General features: G+C 43.4%; 1 protein-coding gene across 6 annotated transcripts; it reads left to right on the top strand.

Moving 5' to 3' along the window:
- Positions 1-1,688: 1,688 nt before the first annotated feature.
- MRPS33 (mitochondrial ribosomal protein S33) lies at positions 1,689-11,780 on the top strand. 6 transcript variants are annotated; one of them, XM_055421383.1, is made up of 5 exons: positions 1,796-1,931; positions 3,042-3,094; positions 5,227-5,258; positions 6,163-6,404; positions 11,422-11,780. In XM_055421383.1, the coding sequence occupies exons 3-5, from the start codon at positions 5,229-5,231 to the stop codon at positions 11,525-11,527; spliced, it is 378 nt and encodes a 125-aa protein (XP_055277358.1). In that variant the 5' UTR covers positions 1,796-1,931; positions 3,042-3,094; positions 5,227-5,228; the 3' UTR covers positions 11,528-11,780. The 6 variants fall into 6 exon arrangements, with proteins under 6 accessions (XP_055277360.1, XP_055277362.1, XP_055277358.1 ...); XM_055421385.2 differs by lacking the exons at positions 1,796-1,931; positions 5,227-5,258 and adding an exon at positions 1,689-1,789; XM_055421386.2 differs by lacking the exon at positions 5,227-5,258.
- The last annotated feature ends 255 nt before the right edge of the window (positions 11,781-12,035 follow it).

The raw sequence follows: 12,035 nt of genomic DNA, 5'->3' as shown, positions 1-12,035 counted from the left end.
AAGAATCTTGAGTTGGGGGGATTATCCTGGGTTATCAAGTGGGCCCTAAATGCAATTACACATATCCCTCTAAAAGGAAGGCAGCAGGAGATCTGATACACATCAAGAAGATGATGTAAAGAGGAAGAGGTAAGCCATTTGAAGACTATGGCCTTGAAGACCGGAATGATGTGCCCATAAGTCAATGAATGCCAGCAAGCACCAGAAGCTGGAAGAGTCAAAGAAATGATTCTATTCCAGAGCCTCAGGAAGGAGCACAGCCTTGCCAACATTTTGGTTTTGGCTCCAGAATACTGATTTTGGATTTCTGGTCTCCAGAACTGTGAGAGAATAAAGTTCTGGTGTTTGAAGCCACCAAGCTTGTGGTATTTTGTTACAGTAGGCTCTAGAAAAAGAGTATGATCCCTATGAAATTGACTTAATAGGAGTCATAGTGTAAAGTGCCCCAGAGTACACAGCCACCTGTAAGTCTTGTTATATTTTAAGAAAAAATTATGATAGCTGACAGAGATTCACAAAACATTCTGATAACATAACTAATAAGTAGGCCCAAAAAAGGGGGAAATTGAAGACACACAAAACAGAGCCAACAAGATTTATATTTGTTTATGGAAATACATACATAATAGCTCTTGCCATGAGTCCATTGCAAATTTGGTTTTAAACTTTCTAACAGCCAATATTCAGGGGCAGCCAACAAGCCAAGACAAGGTGAAATTCCCACCCAGTATATTTTTTGCACTGAGTTATACATGCTATGCTCATTACACCCTGTGACAACTTCTCAAGCCAGACCCAAGCTAACAAGGCTACTTGTTATCATAGGTTGATAACATGTCAAAACTTAACTTGATAGAAACAAACTCTAAAACACATATTGATAAGATATCAAAACCTAAGTTAATAATACAGAGTTCCGTAGAAGGTAAGAGGGTGTCTAGGGATATAGCATGCTGTTGATTTGCATTTTCCCAGGGTACATTTTTAGAATATTTATGACAGGCCTGAATAATGCTCAGAAAATAAGTAGTGTTTTCAGTTGAACTATCAAACATTCAACAAACGCTTCAATTCAATGCCTATGTGGCTTGCTTGAGAGCAGATCTCTTACAGAGTTAAATACTGCCAAGGGGGCCTAGATAACCACTGAGGAGTCAAGACAGAAACCCCGTCTACTCTCTGAAGAAGCTTCCAGGGCAGTGGGTGGAAAGAGACAGAGAGTGCTCCAAACAGCGCCCCTAACCCAGCAAAGGGGTATCAAGAATAGCCTCCCCGAGGAAGGGGAATGGCACTGCCTGGTGAGTCAGAAGATTCCTCAGCACCTAAAGTCAAGCAATGCGCTTGGAGCACGTCAAGGCCTAAGTTGGATGAAAAGAGAAAGAAAACACACAGAAACAAAGCGTAAGGAGGAAAAGAAAAAACAAACGCCTTTCATTCTCTCCGACAAGGAACACGTATAAACACTACTTCAGAGGTTGGGAGGTCCGCGCTAGAGCCATTTCCAACAAAATACACTTAGCGAACCCTGCAGGACAGTCCATGAAAACCAGGCCTCTCGCTCCTGAACCTGCGTTCCCGTCAGGCCTCCGCACACCTGGAGGCGCTGTTCTCACTGCGCAGGCGCCAGGTACGACCTTAAGAGTTCCGGGTCTTTCCCTAAGACTCCTCTCTAGCCAGCACGCTTCCGTTTCTCTACTGCTCTCCGCTGGAGTCTCCGGCGGGCACTTGGGGGCGGGCTGGGGGCTGGCCTTCCGGGAAAAGGGCTCACAGGAGAGAAGGTCACAAGTAGGTAAGGCCGTACGTGACTTTTAGCGGGGATCTGTAGTGAGTTATGGGCAATGGCTTTAGAGACCGAGCGGGGGTCTCCAACCTTGTAGAGTCGCCAAGAATAGGACGAGTCAATTTCATTAACCACCTCGGAGATTTCACAGGTATCACCCAAACAACTTGGCCTTCTCCTGCTTAACTTGGTGAATTTACCAAACGAAGGGCCCTAGCGTAGTTTCCTCTCCGGCCCAATTACTCTGATCAGGCGGCATTCAAGTCTCGGTTTCTATGCTCATCAGTGGGTCTTAGGTGTGTGGAAGTCGGGGGTAATGCAGATAAGTTCTAGCAGCTTCAATATATTAGCGGAAAGCCCAGCTTGACGCTTCCATAACAGGAGGGAGGTGTGATCCAGGCAGTTGGAGGGGGTTAGGGATGTTCTTTTGAAATGAGTAAAGCTTGACCTACCTTCAGAGCCGTTCATGTCTCTGAGACCCAGTAAAATAACCAGCACCAAGCTTTAAAAATAATAAAGCATTGTGTCTAGATTGGTTTTGTGTGTGTGTGAAACGCGTGTGCACAGTGTGCGGCTTCCTTGCCTGATGGCTCTTAGGACAGGCATTGTGCCATGACTTTGCCTGTCACCCTGGCAAGGCAGTGAGATAGTATAACTGTCCTGTAGTAGACGAGAAAAGGAAGGCAAAGAATACACACTACTACAAACACGATATGACCATTCAAGCGGAAAGGCAAAATTCCAGCCACATTTTGTACTGCAAAGCTGGCGTTGCCCACTAACCAGTGGTTTTTGAGAAGCCTGCCTCCGCAGCAGAATTTCCACAAACACACCTTTCAGCATATGCTTCTAAATACAGCTCCCCGAGATTCACCACACTGAGGGATACCCAGATTAACAACTCTTGAACATCATCCACACTTTTCAAAGAAAAAAGGCAAACATAATCCAAAGTTAGTTACTGTACAAACCTGACCTTTTTACTGCATCAGACCTATCAGAAAGATACAGAAACTTACCCTTATGTGCTAAAGCAAAAATATGGACATTTTCTCCTGTCTTGCTCCAGCACATTACAGTAATTCGTTTTTACTTAGCATTTTCAATCCAGGTAATTTTTCTTCATGATACCGTTTTATTTAGTTCACATTTTTTAAAAATTTGATATTTTAAGTGGCCTCGTGTGGATAAAAATCTAATTTACTTGCCTTTTACCTTAATGTCTTTCACACAGTAATCATGTTCTTTCTTTGTTTTTAAGATAAAGTTGAAAGTTTCTCTAAAGGGACATACGAGGATCCCGAAAAGTCCTAGGTAAGGCTTTCCCAATCTTAAAAAATAAAAAAAATCAAAGCTAGTAAAGAGTGGCAATTTGCCAGTCTCAGGACCAGTATTTAGGGACAGCATAACTTTTGAGCTGTTTTAGTATATGTGAAAGAAAAGATTACCTAGCACCTATGCCTGGAGAAGGAAACGGTAACCCACTCCAGTATTCTTGCCTGGAGAATCCCATGGACAGAAAAGCCTGGTAGGCTACAGTCCACGGGGTCGCAAAGAGTCGGACACGACTGAGCGACGGAACGGAACGGATGCCATCTTTCATCAGGAACATATAGGTCTGTGCTCTGTAAGAGGCTACAAAGCAGTAACTGGTGATTGTTACAGCCATTTTGTTTGCTTCTGTTTAGCAAGTTTCTAGTAAATGTTTCAGGTTTGGAGAGGCTTATTCTCTTTCTCCATCAGAAAAGTTCTAGGACTTGAGTTTGTGATATGACCATTCCCATAGGATTATTCTTTTTTTTTAAACATCTTTCTGTTTATTTACTTATGTATTGCTGTACTGGTTCTTCATCGCTGCATGTGGACTTTTCTCTAGTAGCAGTGCTAGGGCTGCTCATTGCGGTGGCTTCTGATGCAGAGCACAGTCTCTGGTGCGCAGGATCACCAATTGCAGCACACGGGCTTAGTTGCCCCGTGGCACATGGAATCTTCCCAGACCAGGGGTCAAACCCATGTCCCCTGCATTGGCATGCAGATCCTTAACCACTGGACTACTAGGGAAGCCCTCCATTGGATTCTAATGAGACCTCATTATCCATGAGCCATGTCCTGGTACTTTGCTGCCTTCCAAGGTTGGCATGGAGCTGACTTAGCATCCTGTGTTGGTTTCAGTGACCACAGTCCTGGTGAGTCCCTGCCTCCTTACTGCCAAGCTGTGGTCCCCTCCCTGTGTTTCCCTGGGTCAGTGTTTGTAAGTGAGAATACCATTCCAGGGAGGCACAGGTTCAGCTGCATGGGGTATGCATCTCCTTTTGTGCATGGTTAAATGAGGACAAGGAACAAGCAAATGTGTCCATATACAGAATATATGAATACCAAGCACGTTTAGGTTTTTGCTTTTTTCAGTTTGCCATTTATTCAGTGCCACTGTCTTATTTCTCACACAGTCCTGCAAGCTTTGTTTTCCGAAAGGGAAACTCCTATTTAGAGACAATAGGTAATTGTTCACCCAATTTTGGGTGAACTCCCAGAGTTGGTGATGGACAGGGAGGCCTGGCATGCTGCAGTTCATGGGGTCGCAAAGAGTCAGACATGACTAAGCAACTGAACTGAACTGAAGGGTGGAGGGAAGAGAAAAGATAATGCATGCAAAGAAACTTTTTGGAGCTTCTGGAGTTAGCTTCTGGTAATGTACAAAACCTGATATGTTATTATATTCTCTTTATATGTTAAACTGTTCGTGACTTTATCTCATTGATGAAATTATAAACCTAGCCCTAACAACCCCAATCCATCCCCATCCACAGTGGAGCAAGAGTTGGGAACGAAGGGAATCCTGGAACAGAGAGTGCTGAAAGGAATAAGGCTTGCACAGATCCCGGCTTGGAGGGGAGATGGGCGGGGAGACCTTGGACCTGACCGTTCTCCCATTGCTGGCCTTCAGGTGGCACTGTTGGCCCAAGATTGCTTGGTTGGTTTTCAGAAGGTAACTGGTTAGAGATTGACCTGAAATTGGTTTCAGGTCATCCTTTAGGCTTTCAGTGGATCTTGGAATGGACATGAAAAGTTCTTTAAATACTGGGTATTTAAATTGCCAGAGCAATTTTGAAATTTACTTGGCAGCATTCCTGTTTAGGAGGGTTTTGTTTTAATATATTTCTTCCATTGGTTTTTCAAGATAGGTTGATGCCTTTTTTTCTATTCAGAGGTCAGCTCCTTTTCATCCTAGATGAACTGTCCCCCAGGATACTGTCTTGGTCAACAAAACTCTCGTGTCACTACAAAAGTTTATGTAAATTAGTATACTCTGCTGACAGTTACCCTTACATTTGAACTAAAATGGAATGAGAGTTAGTCCACTGCTATCATTCTTTTTTCTAATATAAGAAACTCTCTACTGCTTTTGTAATTGAATTATAGCTAATGTACAATATTATATGTTACAGATATGCCCTATAGTGATGCACAATTTTTTAAGGTAATATTCCATTTATAGTTACAAAATATTGGTATAGTACTTGTGAACAGTCTTGATTTTTAATGTATCACTTATATAATCTTCAATATATATTACCTGTAATTTCTGCATATTGCAGATATCATTTTTTATGCTATTTCACCATTTTATGCCTCCAAAGAAAAAGTTACTGTTTTCAGCTAATACGAATTTAGCAGGTTTTCATTAAAACAGAATATATAAGATGGAAGATAAGACATGTCACATCACAACATTCAGGAATAAAATGAATCTTTTGAGCTATCACGTTAATTCCTATAAGACTACTATCTCTGTTTTTCCCAACTGGCTCTCAGTCTCTAGGCAGAATCTAGTCCAGCAAACTAGAGGCTAAATGACCTCATAACTCATTAGCCGTTCTCAGAGCCATCTGGAGCCCTGGAGGAGAACAGTGTTCAAAGGGCTGATAATAAAGACAACAGCATAATTATTTCTCCACCGTGATTAAACCTTTAGATGGCAAGCAGTCAGCATGTTTATTCTGTAGAGTGCTGAGGTCGGTGTTTTCTGAAGGTATAATAACAGATGCTGTGGCTGGATAACTTGTTTCCCTGTCCTCATCTAGCCTACAAATAGGTAAGCTGACTATCAGTAAATAACCTATTAAATCACAAAACCATTCATTGTAAAAAGGGCATTACAGCATAGGAATAATCATATGCGAATACCAAACGTAAAAGATGCAAGCGGAAAGCATGCAAAGGAAATAACCTTTCAAACTGTGGATATTTCTCAACCACAAGGCATGTCCTGCCAACATGAACTAAGTCATGGGTGGCTCTCTGTGTTTTCACTTTGTAAAGCATTCCTTAGATAATCTGGGAATTTCTTAACATGAACCATTTGTGTTCTTATTTTTCTATAGGGCTTCTTGTTCCTTGCTGCTCAAGATATGTCTTCACTTTCAGAATATGCCTTGCGCATGAGTCGTCTGAGTGCCCGGGTGTTCAGTGAGGTTGCCAGACCTACTGATTCCAAATCCATGAAAGTGGTGAAGCTGTTCAGTGAGCAGCCTTTGGCCAAGAGGAAGGAGACTTATGACTGGTATCCAAATCACAACACTTACTTTGCACTCATGGGGATACTACGTTTTCTTGGCCTCTACAGGTAATGACAAAAAAAACAAAACCCACAAAGAGTAACCTATAGGAGGTTTGTTTAATAGATCAGAAAGGGAAAAAATTAGCCTTTCTACTTTGATAGTTTTTTGGTTCTTATAATAGTGCCCAGGTAGTTCAAAAGGTACAGTTGTGGGAGGGGAAAGCTTTCAAAATATCCATAATGAGTATACTAAGAAAAAAACAGGAAACATGTACTTACCAGAAGACATACCTTAATTATGTCTGAGATGTGACTGACATTGACTAGATACTCAGCTCTAGAGAGACCTTGAATTAGTCGTTAATCTAAGAGCACTCAATATGGAGAAGGCAATGGCAAGCCACTCCAGTACTCTTGCCTAGAAAATCGCATGGACAGAGGAGCCTGGTAGGCTGCAGTCCATGGGGTCGATACTGGTTGGACACGACTGAGCGACTTCACTTTCACTTTTCACTTTCACACATTGGAGAAGGAAATGGCAACCCACTCCAGTGTTCTTGCCTCGAGAATCCCAGGGACGGGGGAGCCTGGTGGGCTGCCGTCTGTGGAGTCACACAGAGTCAGACACGACTGAAGCGACTTAGCAGCAGCAGCAGCAGCAGTGACTATATAACATCCAGCTGAAGACTAGCAGGGGGGTACTCTTCCTGCCCCCTTCTGATGTTTATGTCAGAAGCTTTCTCTATCTCCTTTATACTTTAATAAAACTTTGTTACACACACACAAAAAAAAAATAAGAGCGCTCAATGGATGCAGAGGAGACAGGCCCACACACTGAGAAGATCCTGTTGGTCAGATGAAAAGGGCACAGCCAACCTGCTTCCTACCTGGTGAGGGGGCGCCTCCTTTCTTTCCTGATGGCAGTTTGGTTGGATTTCTTATTTCCTTTCACCCTCTTTGGGCATTTTTAATTGGTGCCCTTTTTGGTACACTAAAGCTGAAGTTTACCTTTACGGGTAATGGGTAAATCGATATTATAATAGGATAATAATACGTAATGGTAAGAGTAGCGGGCTCTTTCCACATGCACTTATATGTTTGTGCATGTGTAGGAAGTGGGCACTTAAGATGATATGCCGCTCTAGAAAGAAAAAAGATCAAATACCCCTGTGATCGTTTTTCTTTTAAAAAATGTCTTAATTACCAAACGAATATGTGCTCATTATACAAGAATTCAAACAGTACATAATTGTATCAAGTCAAATGCCTACTTTTTTTTTTTAATTTAACATGTTTTAATTGTCTTAGGGCAATGTTACAAAAATTAATTTGGGACTGTTTACTCTAATAAGATTAACAGTTCATTCCAAATAACTAGAGATTGGTACATTCATTTACCCAACAGATTTTTAAGTACCTTAAGATGGGCACAAGGGAAACATTCAATGAACAAAATAGATTTTCTTAGTTAATATATCACTTGAGATGATAAACATGATGTATTTTGAATTTCTGGAATTGCTTTTGGGATTATCTCCCTAAATTCTTGGCTCAAAAAATAAAAACTAATTTTATTCTTACCCCAAATAAAATATTGAAAGACCCATGTCCTGAGTAGAAAATCATAACCCATACCAAAATTACCTTCCGTTATTTTAATTTACTCTTTTGCTGCTGCTCCCCATTTGTTTGAAAAATAAAGCCTCAACTATCTTTGGAGACAGAGGAAAAATACTTAGCTTTAGTTATCCATGGAGAAGTACAATTATTTTCATGTATGTAGTCCCTAGTTACAGTAAATGATGCCTCTAACGCCAGGCCTCCTGGGGAGTCAGACAGGATGAAAGCAGACAGACTTCAGTAAAAAAAAATCTTACAAAGACCTACAAAACGGGGAGGGAATTAGGGTCTCAAAAACAGTGACTCATTCCATCAACCAGGTGCTTGGGTGGTTCATCCACAAAGACCCCTGCCTTTGGAATTTTCTTTCTGGCTGGGGGGTTGTCAGAAATGATTGACAAGAGGGAAGAAGAGAGGGAAAAACATACTAAATAAGTAAATTATGTGGTATGTTACAAAGTTGAGTGTGATGCAGGAGGAAAAAGTAGTAGAGCCAGCTGAGCAGGATCAAGAGTGCTGACTGGGCCCTCAGTGGGCAGGGCGAGGATGGTTCACAGTATTAAACAGAACGGTCAGGGTAGCCTCACTGAGAAGATGAGGTTTCCGCAGAGACTTGAGGGTGGAGAGTGAGCCGGGGGGACCCAAGGAAGAGCTTTCAAGGCAGAGACCAAAGCAGAGCAAAGGCCTTGAGGAATACACCTTGTCTGTTCCAGGAGCCTCACAGGCTGAAGGGAAAGCCATGGGACAGGAGGCAGGTTGTGAAGGGGGCTGAGAAAGCAGAGAGCGATTTGCCAGGCTGTGAACAGAGAGGAGTGACATGATCTGACTTACGTCTCAGAAGAATTACTCTGGCTGCTTTTTTGAGAGTGACTTACTTGGGGGCAATCACAGTAAATCCTGAGGAGGGCATGGCAACCCACTCCAACATTCTTGCCTGGAGAATCCCATGGACAGAGGAGCCTGGAAGGCTACAGTCCATCAGGTCACAAAGTGTTGAACACAACTGAGCGACTAAGCAAAGCACAGCACATAGCTAATCCCAGAGAGGTCTGTTGTAGCTGTCATGTTCATGGAATGAAACATCCAACCCTATCAGTTCAGTTCAGTCGCTCAGTCGTGTCCAGCTCTTTGCGACCCCATGAATCACAGCATGCCAGGCCTCCCTGTCCATCACCAACTCCCGGAGTTCACTCAAACTCATGTCTATCGAGTCAATGATGCCATCCAGCCATCTCATTCTCTGTCGTCCCCTTCTCCTCCCGCCCCCAATCCCTCCCAGCATCAGAGTCTTTTCCAGTGAGTCAACTCGTCGCATGAGGTGGCCAAAGTATTGGAGTTTCAGCTTTAGCATCAATCCTTCCAATGAACACCCAAGATTGATCTCCTTTAGAATGGACTGGTTGGATCTCCTTGCAGTCCAAGGGACTCTCAAGAGTCTTCTCCAGCACCACAATTCAAAAGCATCAATTCTTCGACGATCGGCTTTCTTCACAGTCCAACTCTCACATCCATACATGACCACTGGAAAAACCATAGCCTTGACTAGACGGACCTTGGTTGGCAAAGTAATGTCTCTGCTTTTTAATATACTATCTAGGTTGGTCATAACTTTCCTTCCAAGGAGTAAGCGTCTTTTAATTTCATGGCTGCAATCAGCATCCGCAGTGATTTTGGAGCCTATAAAACCTATCTATTTTGTAAAACAACCTGGGGGAACTCCTTGGTGGTCCAGCAGTTAAGACTCTGAGCTTTCACTGCCAAGGGCCCGAGTTCAATCTCTGACTGGGGAACTAAGATCCCACAAGTCACACGGCACAGCCAAAAATTAAAGAATAAAAAAAAAAGCAGCTGTGCTGTGTGTGCTTAGTCGCTCAGTCATGTCAGACTCTGGACTGTACCCCACCAGGCTCCTCTGTCCATGGGGATTCTCCAAGCAAGAATACTGGAGTGGGTTGCCATGCCCTTCTCCAGGGGATCTTCCCAACCCAGAAATATAACCAGGGTCTCCTGCATTGGATCCTTTACCAGCTGAGCTACCAGGGAAACCCTAAAAAAAACAGCATCAGGAGTTGAAAATTGGGCCCAGGAAATCGCTCTCTTACATTTAATTAGTTTACTACTATCCACACTTGTACAGGTGAGGAGACCAAGGTGCAGAGAGGGAGGGATCCTCACTCAGGGTCACACAGCTACTAGATGGTGGAGCTGTGACTTGAACCTAGGGTCACATGGGTTCCAGAGCTTACATATTGAAACACTATACTGTTTTAGGCCCTCCATATCCACAGGTTAGCTATCTGTAGACTCAGCCAACCACAGATTGAAAATATTTTTATAAAAAAATTCCAGAAAGTTCCAAGAAACAAACCTTGAATTTGCCGTGCACTGACAACTCTTTATGTATAACATTTACATTTATTAAGTATTATAAGTAGATGCGGAGAAGGCAATGGCAAGCCACTCCAGTACTCTTGCCTAGAAAATCCCATGGATGGAGAAGCCTGGTAGGCTGCATTCCATGGGGTCGCTAAGGGTCGGACACGACTGAGCGACTTCACTTTCACTTTTCACTTTCACACATTGGAGAAGGAAATGGTAACCCACTCCAGTGTTCTTGCCTGGAGAATCCCAGGGACGGGGGAGCCTGGTGGGCTTCTGTCTATGGGGTCACACAGAGTCGGACATGACTGAAGTGACTTAGCAGCAGCAGCAGCATAAGTAGATGATTTAAAGTACACAGGAGGATGTGTGTGGATTATGTGCTATGCTATATAAGGGACTTGAGCACCAGTGGATTTTGGTATCGGTTGGGGGGCGGTCCTAGAGCCAGTCCCCCAAGGATACTGAGGAATGACCATGTTTGATTGTAAAATGCAGACATTTTTATACAGTACAGGCAGTCTTCAGCTTACACCCTATTCATATGAACAAATAGCCCTGACCGCCTTGATCCGTCGAAGACCTGTCTGTAGAGTTCCTCTCTGCTGACCCAGCTTCCTTCTGCAGGAGACTCCCCAGCAGCCTTCTATGTGACTCATCCACTGTCATCCAGGCAGCTTCCTCCACACCTATCATCTTAGGTGCTGATCACTGGGCCTCCCAGGGTCTCATGTAGCTACTGAAGCTTATACCCACTTTCTGCCCCCGTCAGTGTGTAGTCTTGGTGTGTTACAGGGAAACGTGGGGCATTATTAGTGCTGAATCCTAGTTATATCAGTTTACACGGATGGGCTTGGCAATTAACTGCTGTTCGTGACCTTGCTTCTGTGAGGGGAAACTGACTTAGAAATGAACTCTGGGAATGCAGCCTATCTATACGTCAGGGGCTCCCTGTCCTTTCTGTTCACTGAGCTGTAGAAGTCAGAGTTTGATAACCAGAACCCCCTAAAGGAACATTCTAGCAGGTGTACTTTTCCAATCTGGTAAAAATACTGGCTAATTATTTTTTTCTTTCTCCTTTCAGAGATGAACATCAGGACTTCAAGGATGAGCAGCTGCGTCTGAAGAAGCTTCGTGGAAAGCAGAAGCCCAGGAAAGGAGAAGGGAAAAGAGCAGCGAAAAAGAAATAGTGCTGGTCCGTCAGAGGAAGACTTCTCTCAGCGGCTGAAAGTAGGAGGCAGTGTATTTACAGTCCATCCTCATCCTGGAGGAGTGTCTGCTTCCCAGGGTGAAGACTGTTTGGAGGAGCACCATCATCTCCGTGTTGAAATCTAACCCAGTTGAATTGTGACTGGTTTCATTGTAATTCTGCAAAATTATCTGCCTTGGTTCTGTAATCTGAGGTTTACCTTATTCCCCAAAGAAATGGAACGCGTGATTATTTATTGTTGAATGACTGGTTTGGGAGGGGATGGGGTGTTGGGGAAGTGGAGGGGAGACTCGTTAAATGAATGTCCTCATTACTCCCTTCTTGCCTCCCAACCTAAACCACCCCTAAACTCTTTCATCTCTCTGGCTGTTAAACCGCTGTCTCCACCACCAAGCTCACAAACTTTATGTTCCTCTCCGCCTACTCCTTTGAGAATATCTGTAAGATAAATTTGTGGGATCAAAGGCTGTGCCTGGTAGGAGAGTACT

The sequence above is a fragment of the Moschus berezovskii genome, chromosome 3, assembly GCF_049115385.1.
Source record: "Moschus berezovskii isolate FMDL1 chromosome 3, NW_MosBer_1.0, whole genome shotgun sequence".
NCBI classification, from domain to species: Eukaryota; Metazoa; Chordata; class Mammalia; order Artiodactyla; family Moschidae; genus Moschus; species Moschus berezovskii.
The sequence above is the reverse complement of the archived record's forward strand: the minus strand, read 5'-3'. Positions and strand labels throughout refer to the sequence as shown.

Bases quoted from the DNA above. Each gene is read 5' to 3' on its own strand.
- MRPS33 (XM_088834696.1), top strand. From the start codon at position 1,832: ATGGGCAATGGCTTTAGAGACCGAGCGGGGGTCTCCAACCTTGTAGAG. The intron at 1,932-6,205 runs GTATCACCCAAA...CTTCACTTTCAG, and splicing joins CCACCTCGGAGATTTCACAG to AATATGCCTTGCGCATGAGT. The intron at 6,405-11,421 runs GTAATGACAAAA...TTCTCCTTTCAG, and splicing joins CGTTTTCTTGGCCTCTACAG to AGATGAACATCAGGACTTCA.